General features: G+C 45.8%; 1 protein-coding gene and 1 pseudogene across 1 annotated transcript; both read right to left on the bottom strand.

Moving 5' to 3' along the window:
* Positions 1-151: 151 nt before the first annotated feature.
* LOC120713630 lies at positions 152-3,005 on the bottom strand (annotated as a pseudogene).
* Positions 3,006-4,719: 1,714 nt separating this feature from the next.
* LOC120713392 (acidic leucine-rich nuclear phosphoprotein 32 family member A-like) lies at positions 4,720-21,326 on the bottom strand. The gene is made up of 3 exons (XM_039999370.1): positions 21,195-21,326; positions 8,311-8,528; positions 4,720-4,927 (listed from the first exon to the last, which is right to left on the bottom strand). The coding sequence occupies exons 1-3, from the start codon at positions 21,324-21,326 to the stop codon at positions 4,720-4,722; spliced, it is 558 nt and encodes a 185-aa protein (XP_039855304.1).
* Positions 21,327-21,759: the final 433 nt, after the last annotated feature.

The following is a 21,759-nucleotide window of genomic DNA, read 5'->3' as shown; positions in this document are numbered from 1 at the left end:
TTGTAACACAGCATCATGAACAACAGGTTTGATGGGAACTTGGAAGGCACCATGTTCTAGTTAATTGAGCCTGAGAGAGAGAGGGGGGGGGGGGGGGGGACCTAAAAAAAGGCAGAGTTCAAGATGGCCATTTGCAGAAACAACATAATCAGGAACGTGAAAGTTCAGAACCTTATCCTTATAGAACAAACGAATAATACATACAATTCAATTGCATCAGAGAGTGTTTGATATCATCAACAGTATCTAAATGGACCATTTGACGGGTATAAAGTATTTTAAGCATTGTTCTAATTGTAAATGTTACTATAGTGTCAAGTAAAAGACTGTGCAAAGAATCTAAATTATAATGACACCATATGATTTGGACTCCCCTTGGATCCTGTAACCATTTCTTGCAGTGAAATCTCTTACACGCCCCAGTAGTCTATACTTCAGACAGTGTCATAGAGACTAGTGTTTAGCAAGCCCTGCCAGCATTGAAGAGCAATCCTTTGTGTACTTTGGCAAGTTGAAATGTGCTCTTTGCTCAGGAAAGTCAGGCGATCGCTCGTATACAACTGAAGCAGCATGGATAAGGATGCGGGCCGTCAGACCCCAAATTAAGTACTTCTGATCCCCTTTTACATAAGTGAAGTAATGAACTGTGAATGTCTGCCCCATCTTTTCCCGTTCCTCTGATGTCCTGTTCTCATCCTGTGCCATTCAACTCAAATGGGTCAGGGGATAAAAGGGTCCATGGTACCAATGAAAATGAAGCAGATCTCTCGGTACTTGCAATTATTGATTTAATATGTCAGCCTATCACAGTTCACCATTCAGGAAATATTTTGATATACATTCCATAAATTGCAGCAGTATGGTAGCACATGCTGGCACCATAATTTTTCTGATAAATTGCAGAAGGTTGTTACAGTTACCATCGATAAATCTTAGCATCACAAGAACACAAAGTTACTAACCTTGAGGAACATCTCCAGGGGCACATCAAATATTTCATCCACCTCAGCAACATTTAGAACAGGTATAAACACTTGTATGTCTGACAGTATGCCAATAACAGGAACAACTACCAGAAGATGCTGCCAAGGACACAAAGAATACCTTCAGCGATTGATCCTGAGATTAAATAATAAAACTAGATACAAGTTTATAGCTCCAAAGATGGAAAAATGTGTTTAAACAAAGGGATCCCCGAGTCCTGACCTACTGATAGGGTCATACTCATACCAATTTTAGTTTAAAAGCATCGGAAAGAATTGCTCCCTCCCTCCCTACAGTAATGTTAAGGCAAACCAACTGTAACCAATTCCTAAACAAGAGCACCAAGACTAAGAAAATAATCAGGGCACCACTGCTTAAGTAATGACATCGAGCACCATCTGAATAAGCTGAATAGTTTCCACATGAAATGGCAAAACAAATTTGGTCCTAATCATATTAAAAAAACATTTTTTATCTCTTAGAGTAGTAAAACACTTGATATGCATGTCATCCAATTGAATTTATGATGATGTGATCCAAAGATACTGAAGGATAATAATATGAATTTCTGTGCGATGCAGAATGATTACTACCCAAAACAGGGGTGGAGCTAGACAACAAACCACTGGGGACATCAACACATATGAACAGCAGTTTCTATAGGATTGATGGAATTTTATCTGGGACAGCTGACCCAATAACTAATCCTAGCTCCACCCCTGATCCAAAGTTTAAAAATGATTATTGAATGTAATCTGGCAATAAAGAACTCTTGAAAAAAATAATGCATGACTCTATGCATTATACTCGAGACATCTGTAAACAATCATGAGAGAAGTTGGTTTAGTTGCACATGTGTGTTTTGCTGCAAAGTCCAAACAACCAAAGGATAAAGTTCCATACTCTTGCACTGATGCGTTAAGACAGTGTACCCATTGTGGTATAATTTTTCTTGGGGATTCAAGTGAGAACAAAAGGCATGGCACCTTGGACAAGAAGTGTTCAAGAGATGCAACAACTGTGACCAGAGATGGATCAAGCCCAATCTCCTCTCTTGACTCCCTTAATGCTGTTGCTGCATCATCTGCATCACCCTCCTCGGCCTTTCCTCCTGGCAAAGAAACTTCACCTGAAATCCCAGATGGAGGAAACAAAATCATAAACAAATGCATAGAAATGGTCATCACAAACTTAACCAAGAATTCACCTACTACGTTCTTCACATTCCTGTAGCTTGTAGGAACTGATTTGAGCTATGCAACCTCTCTATGGCAAACAGAAAGATAGGAAAAATTTGCTCATATTTTGAGATGAAACTGCAATCCACTTTGTAAGCTTGATTCTACAATTGTAGAAGCTATTGTATAGCAAGAAAAATCTGCACACAGCAGCAAGCTAGGTTGCCTGAACTTATGTGGCAACTAAGGTTAATTTACAACAAGGGACAAACCCACGGTTTTTTATTTGAATAATAAAAAATACCCATGTTGTTATTAGTTGTAATTCGGGAGACGGAGGCTTGTTGTGGATCGTTACTAGAGTTAGCAGGACTATGAGGGCGCCCTAGGGTAATGCCATGCAGTTATTTAAACTGTCAATCAGATTTTCTATTTGGAACACTACTAAACTGTCAATTAGATTTTCTATTTGGAACACAAAAAGGCAAAGGACGGAAGAAGGGCAAGCAAGGAAGCGATCTAGACGCTCACCGGAATGGGCGGAGAGCGTGGACGAGCGCTTGGTGAGGATGACGCGGAGCTCGCCTGCGGCGCCCCGGAAGAGGCATACGAGCACGGCGGCCCTCCGCGGCCGGAAGAGCTCGCCGCCGCCGCCTCCGTCGGCCACGGGGTCGCCGCCGGTGCGGGGTCGTACAGGGATGGCCCCGCCTGGTGGAGCCTCAGCCGCCGGATGAGCGCGTCCATTTCCGCGCCGGCGCCGGCGCCCTCCCCCGCCGCCATGGCCGAGATCGGGGGGAGTTGGTGGGAGCGGCGGAGGGGTGTTTGGTTTGGTTTGGTTTGGGCGAGATGACCATTTCGTTACCGTTTCGTCACGTGGCTCATTGTTTTTGATTGCGACATTTTTTTTAACATTGGTTCGGTAGGGTATTCAGCTGAGCTCATTTGCCACCATGCAAGAATATTGAACTGTTCACTTCGACGAACTAGTACCTTTAACAAATATGTCTCAAGCTCAATGGAAGCCTCATTTGAAGATCAGCCACTAAGGGTGACATGCTGGTCCCAACTTGCCAAAGGATCATGATCATTTATAGCCATGTCAACATCACCTCCTTGTGACATGGGATCTGAACTGTTATCATTCAATTTAAGGTACTCTTGGAATAAACCATGTAGCAGATTTTTTACTTTACTAATCATTCCTATAGCATCATACCCAAATTCTAGTTTAAATCGAAAATCAAGGTATTTCAACTTGAATTGGGGGTCTAAAATGACAGGAATACAGAGATCCAACTATGATGTCTTCCAATACTTTTCAAATTTTTTCTTCATGTATTTGACCATAGTGTTCAGCTCAGATTCTTCCTCAAAATGTTGATTCTCTAATGTTAACTTCACTTTTCAGCAACACATGAAGGTACAGGTTGGCAGTTGGGTATTTTGTGCCTCATATCACATTAGTGGCTTCATAGAATACCTTCAGCAACTTGCAAATGACATCAGCATTTTCCCATTCCTCAAATGATGGCTTGAAGGTGTAGTTCGGATCTTGAATAGACAATGAATCAAACACCAAGCGAAACTCTTTTGCTTTAGCAAGCATGATGTAAGTGGAGTTCCAGCGTGTGCAGACATCAAGGCTAGGATTTTTCTCACAAGTTATGCCTAGTTGTGAAACAATTTCTTCAAACTTTTCCTTTCTTGCTAAAGAGCTCCGGATGTACTTCACAGTCTCACGAATCTTGCTTATCATTGGGCTAAGATAATCCAGTCCAGCTTGACAAATCAAGTTGATGACGTGAGCAGCGCAGCGTTGCCGAAACAGCCTCCCACCACAAAATAGCATCTTCTTATTTATCAAATGGGTCTTCATCAACTTCACCATTGCACCATTATTGGATGCATTGTCAAGAGTAAGAGCAAATAATTTGTCTTCTATCTTCCACTCGCTTATGAACTTCACCATGGTGTTGAACATTACAATGCCTGTGTGGGGAGTCTCTATAGCTGTGAATTTCACTATTCTCTTTTGTGGCTGCCACTCCTCATCAATAAAATGAGCTATAATGTAAATGTACCCCACCATTCGGTTAGAAGTCCATAGATCCATAGTCAAAGAAATCTTGGATGCAGAGGTTTTGAACAATTCTTGGAGATTTTGTTTCTCTTCCATAAATGCTTTCAAACAGTCATTATGCACTGTTTTTCTGCAAATCATCTTAAAGCTTGGGTTTAGACTGGAGACAAACCTTCTGAAGCCATCATATTCCACAAGTGAGAAGGGCAACTCATGCAACACAATCATCCTCATGAGTTCTTTGCGTGACACTGTCTGATTAAATGTCCAAGGCCCTAAGGCAACTCCATCGGGGGTCATGATAGAGGCATTTAACTGACCAGCAACTCTGAGAGCCTTCTTTCTTTCATTGCATCTTTTCAAGTGCTTGCGCAACGAACTTGTTCCATGCTTACGCTCAGCACGTATATTCCTTGCACAATGTTTACACTCAGCAGCGACCACTACTCCATCAACACGGATAGGCTCATATTCCTTTCATACTTTGGCCAGAAACTTTCGCCCTGGTTCAGAAAATGAGCCCATGTCAACATCAACCATCTGAAATCCTTCATCATCTTCTTCTTCTTCTACCTCATCCTCATCATCTCCCTCTTTGTCTTCATCTTTTTCCTCTTCTTCTAGTTCATAGTCAGCGTCTTCGTTGTCATAATCATCATCAACCATTTCAGTGTCGTGGGGAAGTCTTGATTAGAAAAGGACATAACTTAATGTGATAGCTATTGGATAAAAGGTCTACAAAGTTAAAAAAATGAAAAAGAAAAATGCTCACCACCGCTATAAACTCTGCAAAGGTTTACAACTGAAGGAGACAACCCTGGTGATGGTGGAGACCTTATCTGTGATTCGTCAACTTGCTCACATTTAAATCATCAGAAAGAAACTTCTCACAATAACCTTTTTTATTTATAATGGAAAAGTGGATCTATTAGTATTGGTGATGCATATGGATGGCTACCACCTGATCTATTCAGTATTCACATTTGGTAGTTCTGGAAACACTAGTTAAGTGGGTAAATAAATTTAGTAAGCATCCAATAGATTAGCAGCCTCAGTGGGAAATATTTTCATACATAACACAATTATATTGCCTAAAAAATAACACAATTATATAGCCATATGAGTTGGGTTCCAAGTTCAACATTTGGACCACAAATTCAAATGATTAGCTCACAGCACTGCAGGAAAGAAATATATTACTATGTCGTGCATGTGCTTCAGTTAAACTGAGTAAACTTTGGATCAAAATGGTAACCGCAGCCTGAAGGAGGTGTAGACAAAGAGATTGCTCGATTATTACAGTATAAACTTTGGATCAAAGGCAAAGGTAGGTCAAAGTGAATTTGTGCCTTAGCAAGCAACTAGGCCAAGCCAACAATTGAGTCTACATCGAGTGGGCCAGCGGCCGGCTGCTCCTAGCACTTGGGGTTACGGGGGGCATGCAAAGATAAGGGACATCACTCATCCCCTTGTAAGTCGTATGCATCACGAGATTCAGTCACCGTACAAGATAGCCGCGGGACAAGAACAGAGACTGAAATCCTACAAACAAACCCTAGCACAACCACGGGAGAAGAATAGAGATGGGAGAAGCTTACCTGATAGGATAGCTTCTGGAGGGGAGCACGACGTGCAGATTCATCGCCGCTGGAGGATAGCGCGACGCGCCAAGACGCCACGGCCGCGGCCGCAGCCGCCGTCGCCGCGGCAAGCTCGGTCGCCTCCATGCCTCTCTCTCCCGTGCGTCTCAAATGGAACTGGCCAACTGCGTCCGTCAGGTGCTGAGGGAAGCTATATTTTGGGCCGACCCATCTTGCCCGTTGGGCCAGTAGGCTCCGGCTCATATGGCCCATATCTAATTTGAGGCCGGTTCATATGGCCCATTGACCTTGCTCTTATGGGTCGGGCCGACTACCCAATGGGTCGACCCGGCCCGCTCCCATCTTGAATTTTGCTGCCACGTTTGAATTGGATAGGTTTGTCTAATGAAACGCAAGCGTTTGATTTGTAGGAGTTTGACCGTTGTTTAAAATCAAATTTTCTTTTCAAAAAAACTTTGGCAAGTTTACACTTTGCCAAAGTTTGATTGAAAAGGAAAGATGTCCGCTACCTAGGCAGAGACCTTATGCTCACTCAAGCTCATGATTGGCAGCCGAAACTGCATTAACCAAGAACAATGGATATCCTCGAGTACCTCGGTTTGATTGACACAAACAAATTTACAAGCACAGTTTCAATTCTTTTCCTTCTATTTTCTTGTTCCCTAAAATCCTGCCTGCAAATGCCAACATAGGTTGCGACAATCTTGCTGTTTTTGGGTTAGAGATTTCAATTAAGTTAGGCGCATAGCTGAGTTGTTGGCCACCAGGATTGAAAATCGACCAGCTGCAGAGTCGAGAAAGTAGCATCAGTCTCCATTCCCACCTAAAACCAACACAAAACTGAATTAAATAAATGTTAGCAAAAAAAGTATCTATTTTGTGATCTGCGTTAACTTAAAAGATATTCTATAGTGTTGACATCGGATTTTGACAAATCCGATGTATTATGAATTATGGAACAATTAGCTCTTTGGGTCAATGTGTAAGCTGACGGTCAACAGCAGTTGCCGATGAAGTCGTGACGACGATCGGAGGGAAAGGCTAATAGGAGCTCGCATGCAAGAGTGTTGAGGTCACGTGGGAAGAAAAAGGAAAGCAAACGTGGTTAGCATCTGGCCGGATTGTTTTATTAATGATAGAAGACATGGAGGCCGGTGAGTCTGTAGAATAAAGAAGTTACATGATGGATCAGCATGTGCGTGCAAAGAAGTTGAAGTAAACGGAGATACATGGGTACTGCATATGTCATGGAGATTATGTGCATGCGTGCATACATTGGAGAATTATTAGCGTGCAAGCAAGCCTGGCGTCATGAAGAAGGCCCATATGTGGAAAGGAGGAGTCCAGGATTAATCGTGCATGCGGATTAGTCGTTCCGTGAACGTGGCGGAGGAAGCTTAATTAGTAAGGATTCTACGTAAGGGAAGTTAGAGTCCATTTGTCTTAGTATTTTCTTTTAATTTAGATTTTGCTTGTCAGGCAAGTTAGTTCATGTTATAAATATGTACCCGTCTATTGTAAAAGATTTATCACACGATCAATAAATAAACTCTACTTTTTACCTGCAATTTCCTTTTCGGCGACTTCGCCACTTTTCTTTTCGGCGAGTTCTTTCGAGTTGATCAAGGACGCATCACATTCAAGCGACTTGATCTGCTGGTAAGTTTTCGTTTACCGAATAAATCTGAGTTTTAGCTTCCGGGAGTATCGCTGTGGCTTCATTTAGATCTATTCAAAAGTTATCGAGTTTATCTAGACTTTGACTTCCGGGCGTATCGCTGTCGTCTCGTCTAGATTTATTCACCAATTATCGATATCGGCTAGATTTGTAGGTTTTCCTACACTTTTTGGCCATTATCACACCTTAAAACATATTAGATCGGCTTTAGGTTTTGCAGTAACATTTTTGTTATCTCAAGAGACGGTTTAGATCTGTTTTTAGTTTACATCATCTGAGTTACACATTCGTAGCTTAGATTTTGTTACACACGCATAATCGGCTACTCAAAGCCGGTTTTGTCGTCTAGTGCATCGGCTGATCCTGCCGACGCACTCGTTTATTACACGCTTGCATTTAAATATTCTTTTGTCGTGTATTGTATCGGCAAAACTTGCCGATACGCCTATCTGAGTGATAATCGGAACTCCAGCCGATACACCCTCGAATTTAATGTTTAGTCCGTCTCCTTGTCAATCAACAGGTCAGATTGACTGGCACACTTGGTCTACTTTTCGTGCTTGGTGAACACTTGCCCACGGATTCCAGTGTGTTGATTTTTGCATCAACACATCTTTTGGCACGCCTGGTGGGATCCGACGATATCATCATGAATTTTCCAATGGAGATGTTCGAGCAAGCTATGAAACAAGCAATGATCAACTGGACTAACAGCCTGGCGAGCACGGTAAACAATACAGTCAAAGGTGTGGATGCTGGTAAAATTGTTCATCAGTTTGATTAGCACACCTCACAGCCGATGATTTATCAGCATCAAACATCGGCTCAGACTGACGGTTATCAATATTATGCATCGGCTCCGTAGTCGATGGCCTGTCAGCAAACATGGTTAACAGTTCAACATCCACAACAGCCAATCGTTCAGCATCAAACACCGGCTCAGCTGTATCAGACATGCGGCTATCAATATTATGCATCGGCTCCATAGCCGACAGTTTATCAGCAACCTGTTATCGCCATAAATTAACAGGATTAATTTATGGGCCGAAAGCAAGATGGGCTTAAAGCAGAAGATTAAGAAGGCTTGTAAATCGGCTCCTGCGTGAGCATTTGGGCCACATGGGCCATGTATCTTTAGATATAGTTTAAGATTAGAGATAGAGTCCGATCGGGACAAGATTAGTTTAGATTGTTTCCCAAGTCTCCGGACTATAAATATGTACCCTATGTTATTCATGAAAGAAGAACGTCATCACGTCTCGCAAACAACAACTCTCGGCGCATCGCCACCCCTAATCCTAGGGTTTCATCCAAGTAAGCGTCATGCTGCCCTGATCGCTTCTCGCGATCAGGGCAGCGTTGTTCTTGCTTTTACCTTGGTATTACTCGTACTGAAGCATTTTTTATGACGAGTAGTGCTAGTTATCTTGGTGTTCATAGCATGGCTTTTAGTAGATCTGTCGTGCTTTGTTGCTTATCATCTACGAATATCATGTTGTCTTTACGCGATCATGTTATCATCTTATACTAGCTTTTGTTGCATAGAGTTAGCTGCGTAAAGGCAACACCCTGCTTCTTTTGTATCTAGTAGATCTAATCTGTTATGGTTTGCTCTTATCTCTAAGAGTTGGCGTAATATCAGCTAGGTTAGGCCTTGCAAACGGGTTGGATGATCCGGTGGTGTAGTAGATGCTTTATCTTAGCCTTGATAGGGATTGTTCCGGGAATCGGCTTTTGCTAGTTCTTAGGTCTCTGTTTTGGGTTATGGTCTAGTTATCTGTTATGTTTATTAGGCCCAGTCACGTGTAGGATGTTCCGATCTAGCAGTGAAGCTTTTACCATCGTGGATTAGATTAATTAGATTTAATTGAAGCAGCTTTACAGTTATTTGCTCTATTTATCATATCCGGATAGATACAGATCCAATCTGACACCGGGACTCGATCGGCTCTTTAAAGCCGATGCAAGAGTCATCCCGGGGAGCCGACCACGGCTCGGACTTATGTTTCCACGTGTTTGTGTATGCAGGCAGATCATTGCAAGCGCGTTCGCACCTTCCTGATCGGGTATAGGTCAGGTGGCACACCCTGCGTCTTCACAAGCCGCGGCGTGTGCTGGAATTGCGGGCCGTCGACGAGGGAGCAGTGCTTGCCAGCGCCCCGGCAACCTCCCGGCTCTTCGTGTTGCCTGTCGCTGCTCGCCGGTGGGTTTCGACTGACAACACAACCATAGTCATCGGTCCAACAGCTACAGCCGATGACTCATCAACAACAGCGGTTAGGTAGCTGTTGGCCGCAAGCATCTGTTCTTCGACCCATGGAATGTCAGTTGCACGAAGTAGTTCAGCCATCCATGATCTGGCAGACAGTCGTTCAGCCAGCAATTCGTCATCAAGTCCAATCGGCTATTAGGCAAGAAAAAACTCAATGGGAGGAGTTTGTACAGGCGATGAGGGTCAACGAAGATTTGTTTCTGTCCTGCACGGCCAAAGTGGACAACGAAAATAAATGTGTTGAGTCTGAAAAGTTGAATTCCCAGGAGACACAGATTATAAGATACAAAATTCAGTTAGCAAATCCAAAGACGGAGACCAATGTGGAAAAGAACATAGCTTTGAAAAGCCTCATGAAGAAGAAGCTCCAGCAATTAAGAAGGAAGATGCTAAAATCAGCTTGATTGAATGGGTAAAGAATATAAAGCTGACTTCATGCCCATACGTCAAAGAAGAACCTGAGAGGTCTGGATCAATGGAAATTGTTATGCTTGATGGCCGTCTCTCAAGGATGGCCAATATTTTATTCTTCCAGCCGGAAGTGGTCGATGGATGGATAGAGGTTGCAGAGGTAAGGAAGAAGATGGTTTCTTAGAATAATTATTGCCCACCTCCTAAAAATATTATTCAGGAATATTGGCTGATTGGAATTTGTCCTCCGTGGAAGCCAGGTGATCAAAGGCAAAAAATTATTGCTCATAATTATCGGCTACTTGGAGATTATTTTCTCTAGGATCCAGGTGGACAGAGTTGCAACTGCACTGAATACCACAGCCGATGAAGATTGATCGGCTAGGAAGTGCATATGGGATTGCCGATCTGGAGATTAGATATAGTATTGAATGAATATAGATCCAATGGCAAGAAAAGAGTAAAATATTATTGCATTGGCAGATAGGCATTCAGGAAAGGTGTGCCGATAGCTATAGAATAGTTGGTACATCTATCGGCTCCATGGTGGAAAACAATCATATTATAATATTGACATTGAAAGCTGATAAGATATGTCTATCGGCTAAGTGCTACTCAGATGAGTTTGGTGCCAAGTTAATTACGGTACTACAACATTTATTGCTTGATGCAGGCAGATTTATTTGTTTAATCAAATCGGCCACATGTGCTTCAGTTGTTAGCAGTTGTAGCCGATGGTTGCCAAAAGAGTTCCTACGTCTGGGATATTGAAGCCGATATATTATTTTATTGGGAACAGCTCTCTTCATTGGCTATTCTCTATATGCTATGATGGAGTTGTCAAAAGAAAGGAAGCAGGCAGAATTGGCCAAAGGAGAAAGAGATATACAATTGGTTCATTATAGTCCAAGCTGATTAATTGAAAAGTAGTATATGGGGAAGATATCGGCTGATGTAATGATCGAGGAGTTGCTGATACAGAGATGCAATGATATAGTTACGGGTTGACTGATCGGCAGCTAATGTATCAGCCGATGAAGCACCAGATTCACGTTGAAGTGCTGGCGAGACATGATGATGGAACTCGTGAATGCCAATGTTCCTTTTTATAATTGGCTGATGGTGTTATACGAGGCTAACGTACGTGTTTGATCTCTCCAGATATTACCCATCGGCTGATGATTATTTTTCTGGTGCATAAAGGTGTAGCCGATGGAATTAATATCACAGCCGATGAATTTGTCCACTTGCCGATGGATGGCTGCTGCCGCCTTCATGGCGCTTATACACATGTATGGAGCCGGCCGTCGGACGATACATACTGACATAAGGCTAGAGCAACGCAACAGCCGGCGTGATGGTTCTATCAAATAGCCGATATAGATGAACCATGTTGAGCAGCCGATTAAATCAGCATCGTGTATCGGCTCTGGAATTGGTGACTACTTCAGTTGTGCTAACTTCCTGGTTATCACACACCATACTTCAGCCTTTAGTTCACAGGCGACATAACATTAGGGTTGGCACATCGGCAAGGCTACATCGGCGCTTGTGGTGGAGGCCAATACATACTCCTCTGATTACTTTTTGACTGATGTATGCATGCATCCAGATATTCAATTTCAAATATGAGAGTATTTTCTCCAGTATGGACTGCAGCTACAACCAATCAGCAAGCATGAACCCTCATATCCACGCGATGAAGCTTGTCAATCAGCGGAGGGCCGAATATTTCTTTTCGGCCAGTAACAAGCCAGCACGGGCTTATCAGCATGTTTTGGTTCTTTCTACTCGGCGTAGGGGTCGATCGGCCGGTGCAAGGCTGCGTCACGATACCCAGGTGCCATATCTGTCGGACATTCAGGAAAAGTATGCCAACAACAAGATAGTCGATATATCTGTTGATATCAGATCGGCGGCCCAAGTCACCCTGTTCATGGTCCGGGTTTAGCGGGTTTTCTGAACCAACCCGCCCAGCCCACAATGGAGCCAGGTTCAGCGGTTTGAGACCCACAGTTTAGATGAGTTTCGACGGATTCATCGTGCATGCTGGTTGCCACAGTCCCAAAGCGCATCGTGAAGTTTCACCACTGTTATCGCCATAAATTAATTTATGGGCCGAAAGCAAGATGGACTTAAAGCAGAAGATCAAGAAGACTTGTAAATCGGCTCCTGCGTGAGCATCTGGGCCACATAGGCCGTGTATCCTTAGATTTAGTTTAAGATTAGAGATAGAGTCCAATCGGGACAAGATTAGTTTAGATTGTTTCCCAAGTCTCCGGACTATAAATATGTACCCTTTGTTATTCGTAAAGAAAGAGCGTCATCACGTCTCGAAAACAACAACTCTCGGCGCATTGTCACCCCTAATCCTAGGGTTTCATCCAAATAAGCGCCATGCTGCCCTGATCGCTTCTCGCGATCAGGGCAGCATTGTTCTTACTTTAACCTTGGCATTACTCGTACTGAAGCGTTTTTTATGGCGAGTAATGCTAGTTATCCTGATGTTCGTAGTATGGCTTTTAGTAGATCCGTTGTGCTTTGTTGCTTATCATCTACGAATATCATGTTGTCTCTGTGCAGTCACGTATCAATCTTATGATAGTTCTTGTTGCATGGAATTAGTCGCACAGAGGCAACACCCTGCTTCTTTTGTGTCTAGTAGATCTAATCTGTTATGGTTTACTCTTATCTTAGGAGTTAGCGTAATATCTGCTAGGTTAGGCCTTGCAAACGGGTTGGATGATCCGGTGGCGTACTAGATGCTTTATCTTAGCCTTAATAGGGATTGTTCCGGGAATCGGCTTTTGCTAGTTCTTAGGCCTCTGTTTTGGGTTCTGGTTTAGTTGTATGTTACGTTTATTAGGCCTAGTCACGTGTAGGATGTTCCGATCTAACAGTGAAGCTTTTACCATCGTGGATTAGATTAGCTAGATTTAACTGAAGCAGTTTTATAGTTATTTGTTTTATTCATCAGTATCTGGGTAGATGTAGATCCAATCCGACACCGGGACTCGATCGGCTCTTTAAAGCCGATGCAAGAGTCGTCCCGGGGAGCCGACCACGGCTCGGACTTATGTTTATACGTGTCTTTGTACGCAGGAAACTGTTCGGAGCACGTTCGCACCCTCTTGATCGGGTATAGGTCAGGTGGCACGCCCTGCTTTCCACACATTCTCCGGGCGCGTGACGGAATTGCGGGCCGTCGACGAGGGAGCAGTGCCTGCCAGCGCCCCAATGACCTCCCGGCTCTTCGTGTTGCCCGTCACTGCTCGCCGGTGGGTTTCGACCGACAACACATTCTGGCACGCCCGGTGGGACACTTCTCGCCAGCAACGTCCACTGCAACAATGACTGGAGCTCAAGATCAAGAATCCGCTCCCAAGCCCGTCACGTATGAAGAGCTCTCTCCTGAACACAAGAAGAAGTATGATGAGATTAAGGCTCTGCTGGAAGCCGATCTCATCGGCTCTTTTGAGAGGACCCGCAACCATGGCATCAGATGGAAGGGGTTCTCACCAAAAGGCGCTCTCGATAATGTAGATCTGTCTGTGCCATCAGAAGAGCGCACCAGAGCTCTACGTCAGGAGATGAACTACATGGTGGCCCATTCGCTTCATCGGCACTCTCAGAGCCTAATGAACGAGCTTGAGCGCATGGCGCACCGCGTCATCCAGGAGATAATCAAGAACCAGTACTCTCCATCGGGGCCAACCCTGGGGAGTCACTCAGAAGAAGCTGCGCTGCATTCTAGACCGGTGTTGCCGTTCTCGTTTGCGGCCCCAAAACCACAAAATTCGCCGATCTACGTCGTCCACAAGATCGGCGGTGATCCTGGAGAAGGCCAATTCCTCACTGAGCCACCCAAGGAGATCTCGCACGGCTACACGTGCGCCTACATCCCTGACAGCGTCAATCCAACACGCTCGGTGCAGATGGTAAACCCAGGAGCTTCTGGAGCAGACGCGGAGAAACAAGCGTGGCTGGCAAAGTACGCTACTGGGCCGAGTGCTGAGCCATCGGCCCCAGGAGTTCTTAGTGTGGAGCAGGTCAGTGCAATACTGAGAGACCAGTTCGGCATCCTGCCCAAGAGGAAAGCGATCGGCTATTCCAAGCCGTATCCAAGTGACTATGACTTGATCCCACTGCCACCCAAGTATCGGCTTCCCGAGTTCACCAAGTTCAACGGGTCAGAAGGAGCCAGCTCCATCGAGCATGTGAGCCGATACTTAACGCAGCTTGGGATGATCTCAGTGTCGGATCTGTTGAGGGTCCGGTTCTTCGGCCAATCCCTTACAGGCCCAGCTTTTGGATGGTATGCATCGCTGGCTCCGGATTCGATCCGAACTTGGAGGCAGCTCGAAGATCAATTCCATACCTAGTACCACTCGGAGGCTGCGGAAGCTGAAATTGCCGACCTCGCCCAAGTCAGGCAGAAGCGAGGAGAGACTGTGTCAGAGTACATACAGCGCTTCAGGGAGGTCAAGAACTGATGCTACTCGTCGCGCATCACAGAGAAGGAGGCAGTCGATCTGGCTATCCTAGGACTCGTTAAGCCGATCAAGGATGCGGCTTTTCAGTTGGAGTTCACATCTCTGGCGCACCTGGTGCAGAAGCTCACAGCATACGAACATTACCATCCTGAGCTGTACCAGGACAAGTTCAAGCGCCTCTGGCCCAGGCGGATGAATCTGACGACTCTGGCGAGGAGCAAGAAGTGGTCGTGGCAGAGTGGACTCGAGGGGCAAACCCTGTCCCGTGCAAGTGGGTCAAACAGCAGAGGTTTGTGAAGAGCTTCGACTTCGATGTAACCAAAGCAGAGCAGATATTCGATCTGCTCCTCAAAGAAAAACAGCTGAAGCTCCAAGAGAATCACAAGCTACCGACGGCACAAGAGCTGCAGGGGAGGCTGTATTGCAAATGGCACCACTCGTTCACTCATGCCACGGGTGAATGCAAGGAGCTACGTCGTCAGATACAATCGGCTATCGAGCAAGGCCGATTAATCCTGGCTCAACACACTATGAAGGTTGACACAAAGCCCTTCCCGCAAGCTAATGTCGTGGAGCTGTCAGACTTCAGATCCGAGGGCCAAGATTTGGCATTCCAGATCAACATGGTGGGACCCGTGCGCCGCCATAACAAGCAGAGGAGAGAGGCCGCTTCTGGCAAACGGCCGCAGGATGAACGCGAGCTGGAGCAGCGACATGTGACTGAAGAGCAAGTGCGTCACATCCGCAACCAGCTTCCCGCTTCTAATCGGCTTCTGGAAAAGTACCAGTACCAGTACAAGCTGCGCCGCCGGTACGAATCGGAAGAGGACGAGTACGAGCACCGCACAGGAAGGACACTGGGGAGACGCCAGGCTATACGCGACCACTGGCATTGCCCGTTCTTCAGGTATTGTTGGAATTCCGGCATGAGCCGATTGCCTACTATAGATGATTGCTTGGAGTGCAGGCCTCGAGGACACCAGCAGGACGAGACATCGGTGTTCCGGCGCTTAGGGCCCAGAACACATCAAGATAACCATGTGAGGCGCCCATCCGGGGGTGATTCTGAGCCAGAAGAAGAAGACAGGTACCATCACCCACGGTGGTGTCCTGACGGGCTTAATCGCTCGCAGAAGCGCAGAGTGCAGCGCTTGCGCAATCTAGAAGAAGCGGAAGCAAAGTACCTCGATGTGCTGAGGAAGGCGCGTCCGGATCTCGCGGAGCAAGTCAGGCGACCGCGAAGGGAGGAGAGGCGCCCTCCAAGAAAGGAGTGGCGCCCCAAGCAGACAAAAGCTGATGAGAAGCCATCGGCTGATGTGAACATGATGTTCATGCTCCCATAGGAGTTTCGAGCACCCCAACCGAAGGACTTGCCTGTCGCACAGCTGGATCTCGGCCCACAGCCAATCATCTTCGAGAAGCCCAAGGAGAAGAGCTACAAGCACCTGAAGGGATTGTATCTCAAGGGCTTCATCAACGGCAAGCCTGTGAACAGGATGTTGGTCGACACTGGCGCCGCAGTCAACCTGATGCCGTACTCTGTGCTGCGCCGATTGGGTCGTTCTTCTGCCGATCTGGTCAAGACCAATGTGATGCTTAATGACTTCAACGGGCAGCCATCAGAGGTGATGGGGGTTCTTAATGTGGAGCTGACAGTGGGCCGCAAGACGATCCCGACTTCGTTCTTCATCGTCAACAGCAAGAGTACATATACGGTATTGCTTGGGAGGGATTGGATCCACGCCAACTGTTGTATCCCTTCCACAATGCATCAGTATCTTGTCCAATGGGACGGCGATGAAGTAGAAGTGGTCCCTGCAGATGATTCCAGCGAGGTTTCCCTCGCAGACATGAACGCTTGGGACGCGGAAGGACAAGAGCCGATCTCAGGGATCGCCCTGGAAGATTGTGATCGGATCGAGGCAACAAAAAACGAACTGAGGCTGGTCTTATCCACTGGCCTCACAGAGTAGATGCATCCTGGCATGCTGATAGCGAGGCCAGTCCCAGTGACTGGCCCCAAAAAATAGAAAAATCTTGTGTGAGTTCGGAATTGTTACATCATGTAAACACGATGGCCTGCTCTGGCAGTTGGCCACTCATCGACTATTTGGTTCCGAGTGATAATGGAAGTATAGAAGCGGCCAGCCCGTGCGGTTGGCCAAATAATTTTTCTTGTCATCTCCCTGTGTTTGTCGCTGATCTTTTGGATAACGAAGATTCGCCTGCGTTCGCAGCTGGTTTTTCAGACGACGGCAAACTAGGATACGGGTTCACGTCAGCTGACGATTTGGAAGAGGTTGACATCGGTCCTGGGGATAAGCCAAGACTAACATTTATCAGCAAGAAGTTGGATCCGGTCTTGCGTGAGGAGATTATTGCATTACTGAAAGAGTACCAGGACTGTTTTGCATGGGACTATACTGAGATGCCCGGTCTGGATAGAAGCATCATCGAGCACCGGCTCCCGCTCAAGAAGGGGTTTCGGCCATTTCAGCAACGAGCACGCCAGATGAAGGCCGAAGTCCTAGAAGAAGTCAAGAAAGAAGTGGAGAAGATGTTAGATGCTGGGTTCATCAGGCCATGCCGGTATGCAGAATGGATCTCCAGTGTGGTACCGGTACAAAAGAAGGATGGACGATGGCGTGTCTGCGTTGATTTTAGAGATCTTAACAGAGCGACGCCAAAGGATGAGTACCCGATGCCTGTTGCGGAGACATTGATCAACGCAGCTGCCGGCCACAAGATGATGAGTTTCATGGATGGTAATGCCGGCTACAACCAGATCTTCATGGCCCCGGAAGACATGAACAAGACTGCGTTCAGAGTGCCAGGCGCAGTCGGCTTGTTCGAGTACTTGGTTATGACCTTTGGACTGAAAAATGCCGGTGCAACATACCAATGTGCCATGAATTACATTTTTCATGACCTCATCGGCAAATTGGTAGAAATCTACATTGATAATGTTGTGGTCAAGTCCAAATCAGCTGGCGGGCATCTAGAAGATCTGCGCCAAGTTCTGGAATGGACTCGAAGGTTTGGGCTCAAAATGAACCCAAAGAAGTGCGCTTTCGGCGTGTCGGCCTGTCAATTTCTGGGATTCCTGGTGCATGAACGGGGAATCGAGATCGGCCTAAAGAGTCAAGTAGCCGTGAAGACGATGAAGCCACCTACTACAAAGAAAGAATTGCAGAAGCTCATCGGTAAAATTAACTTCGTTAGACGATTTATCTCTAATCTGTCTGGACGCATTGAGCCGTTCATGGGTTTGGTGAAGATCAAATCTGATGATGAGTTTCGCTGGGGGGCAGAACATCAACAAGCTTTCGATGAAATTAAAGAATATTTGTCCAAACCTCCAGTGTTGGTTCCTCCTCAGCATGATAGGCCGTTTTACGTGTACCTATCTGTGGGTGACACTTCCATTGCTTCAGTATTGGTTCAGAAGCATGACGGCCAGGAGAGGGTGGTTTTCTACCTCAGCAGACGCATGTTAGACGCTGAGACCAGGTACCCTGAAATCGAGAAGCTTTGCCTTTGCTTATACTTTACATGTACGAAGCTTCGACATATTTTGCTCTCGGCGGAAACAATTGTCATATGCAAATCGGATGTCATAAAGCACATGCTGTCGGCTCCTGTCCTGAAAGGCTGACTTGGAAAATGGATGTTTGCATTGTCAGAGTTCGATATCCGGTACCAGCCTGCAAAAGCAGTCAAAGGACAAGCACTGGCGGATCTTGTTGCAGACAGGATCAGTACTGATATTGCTGCGGTATTTATTCGTGCTTGGGCTATGTTCTTTGATGGATCGGCTTGTGATGATGGGTGCGGTGTGGGGATTCTGTTGGTATCGCCTCGTGGGGCGACTTACTCCTTTTCTATCAGAATGACCGCCCCATGCACTAATAATTTGGTGGAATATGAAGCCGTTCGCAAAGGGATGGAACTACTCCTCGAAGCTGGTGCAGAAGCGGTGGAAATTTTTGGAGATTCAAAGTTGGTGATTTCTCAGCTCACGGAAGAATATAGATGTGAGAGCGAGGCTCTATTTCCGATATGGATGCAATGCCGTGAGTTGATGTCAAAATTCAGGTACATCAATTTCCACTAGATACGCAGGACTCTGAACAATGAAGCCAATGATTTGGCACAGATGGCTTCTGGCTACAAGGAGACAACCGATGGAGTCGATGTAGAGGTTCAGTTTCTGGAACCTGGAGACTGGAGAGCCGATATCTTCAATTACTTGAAGGATTCGGCTCGGGGGGCACCCAGAAGGATAAGACTCAAGGCCATGAAGTATGTTTTGATAGGGGATAACATGTTCTACAGGACCTTGGAAGGACTACTGCTTAAATGTATGGGACCTTCAGAGTCAAATCGGCTCTTGCATGAGGTTCATGAAGGAGCCTGCGGTACTCACCAATCGGCTCATAAGATGAAGTGGCTGATTAGGCGATCGGGTTATTACTGGCCCAATATGCTTGAAGATTGTTTTAAATATTATAAGGGATGTCAAGCATGCCAGAGATTCGGCAAGATTCAGATAGTGCCAGCATCAGTAATGAATCCTATCATCAAACCGTGGCCATTCAGAGGTTGGGCCATGGACATGATTGGTCAGATCAACCCGTCATCTAGCAAGGGTCACCAATGGGTCTTAGCTGCCACAGATTATTTCACAAAGTGGGTAGAGGCAGTGCCCATGAGATCAGTAGCGTCAAGAGATGTGATCAGCTTTGTCAAAGAGCACATCATCCACAGGTTTGGGATCCCTCAGACCATTACGACCGATGGAGGATCGGTCTTTATATCGGAGGAGTTCAGAAAGTTTGCCGATGACATGGGGATTAAGCTGATCAGATCATCTCCGTATTATGCCCAAGCTAATGGACAGGATGAAGCATCCAACCAGAGCCTCATCAAGCTCATAAAGAGAAAGATCGATGAGTATCCTAGGCGCTGGCATGAGGTGTTATCAGAAGCTTTGTGGGCATATCATATTTCGTGTCATGGGTCCACCAAGGCGTCGCCGTACCATCTAGTCTACGGCCAGGATGCTGTGCTACCATGGGAAATCACGGCTGGATCAAGGCGTGTTGAATTTCAGAATGAATTATCTGCTGAACAGTATGCAGCCTTGAAGAGTGACAACGTGGAGGACCTGACAGAGCTAAGACTTTGGTCGTTGGAAAAGATCAAGGAAAATAAGGCTAAAGTTGCCCGTGCATACAAAAAGAAGGTCAGGCCTAAGGATTTCCAAGTCGGAGATTTGGTCTGGGAGGCAGTATTGCCATTGGGAACTAAAGATAAAAGGTTTGGTAAATGGTCTCCAACTTGGCATGGGCCATACAAGGTTGATCAGGTCTTGCCTGGGAATGCATACATGCTTGAGGAATTGGACGGCGTCAAGTTTCCTGTTGCTGTCAATGGCCAACATCTCAAGAAATACTTCCCGAGCATGTGGGAAGGCGAGTAACGAGAGCCGATGAGATCCATCTGGCTGTAATCATGACAGGCCAACACGTTGAGTTGGCCAGTAAAAAAATGATGATGATGATAGGCCAATACGTTGAGTCGGCCAGTAAAAAAAGAGAAGATAGGCCAACACGTTGAGTTGGCCGACAAAAAAAATGCATATGAAGCGAACAGCCGATGTGTAACCATCGACTTAAGATGTTTTTAACCAAGTACAAGTTTCAGGTTAACAGGCAGTACTAATTGTCTCTTGAGCCTATCTACTGGTTCAGGAATTCTTCTATGGCGTGGATGGCTTCTGTGCGGACGGTGTCTGCTCGTGCTATGATTGTTTCGTCATCCTTGTCATCGCCTGTAACTATCTGCCGACTCAAGGTGCTGATCTCTGCAAACTCTGCTTGTATCTGCTCGGCTATTTTCTGGGTTTCTTGTTTGGAGTTTGCAATGGAAGCTTCCTCGGCCTGGATGAGTTCCTTGGTGGTGCGGACCTTTTCTTCGAGTTCCGCCAGTTCTTTCTTAAGGAGGTCGAGTCAGTTCATGTTGGCAGACACATCAGCTTTGATATCTAGAGTTGCCTTCTTCTGGTTGAGGGCCTTGCACTTTTGGGTAATGTCAGCTTTCAAAGAAGCTTGAGAGCGACGCGCTTCCATCCTTTGTTGTGCTTTACTCACTTCTATCCGAAAGAATGGAAGGTTGCTGGCTGGCCAGAGCTTGATTTGCAATGGTTCCGGGAGTTGGGATTCTATTTGCTCGAAGATGTTCTTTATCTTGCTGGAATCATCAACCAGAGAAGTGATTGGAGCAGATAGTAGATCCTTGATGAGTTGAAGTTGATGTGCCAGGTTAGCCGATTGCTGCAGAGATGATGTCTCTGCTCCAGGGACAGTCAGACCCATTGATGCAGGGTCAAAGGAAAGCAAACCTGAAATGTCAAAGCTCTATGGGCATATCTAGAGTTAGAACAAGATGCATTTATGAAGCTATCAGCTAGTTTAGAATTGGATTTGGAATGTTACCTGTTCTGAAGAAGAGGTGTTGGACGGTTCAAGAGCAACTGTCCTGTTATAGCTGGTGTTGACGTCAATGACATCTACTGCATCGGCTTGTTCCTCGTTTGCATCCATTAGTGCATCAGGAGTTGCAGCCATCTCATGTTGTTCTAGGCTTTCTGCATTGGGGATGTCTTCAGCTGCGTCCTGGGAATAAAATTATAGTCAACCAGGGTACATATGTATAAAAGGGAAGTTCTTGAATGATGAGTTACCTGGTTGGTGTTGGACTCTGATAGACTCGGAGAAGATGGTACTGGTTTCTTGATGACACGCCTCGTGATCATCTTCCTTTTCTTGGTCAAGACTCGGGGGGCAACACTTGCAGAAGTTTGTCTTCGCTTGGAAGCCGACTGGAGTAAGTCTGGCTGAACAGTCATTATCACTTTCTTCATTGGTGGTGACCCTTTGCAGAAGAGTACGTCAGGAGTAGTTGGAAGAAAGTGGAATGGCTCCCTAGTGCTGGTCGTAGGTTCTGGACCATCTTGTTGCTGTTAACAGAATGAGCAAGATTAGTCATGCAAAGGATGGA

The sequence above is a fragment of the Panicum virgatum genome, chromosome 6K (assembly GCF_016808335.1).
Source record: "Panicum virgatum strain AP13 chromosome 6K, P.virgatum_v5, whole genome shotgun sequence".
In the NCBI taxonomy this organism is placed as follows: domain Eukaryota; kingdom Viridiplantae; phylum Streptophyta; class Magnoliopsida; order Poales; family Poaceae; genus Panicum; species Panicum virgatum.
This window is presented reverse-complemented; position numbering and strand designations above follow the sequence as displayed.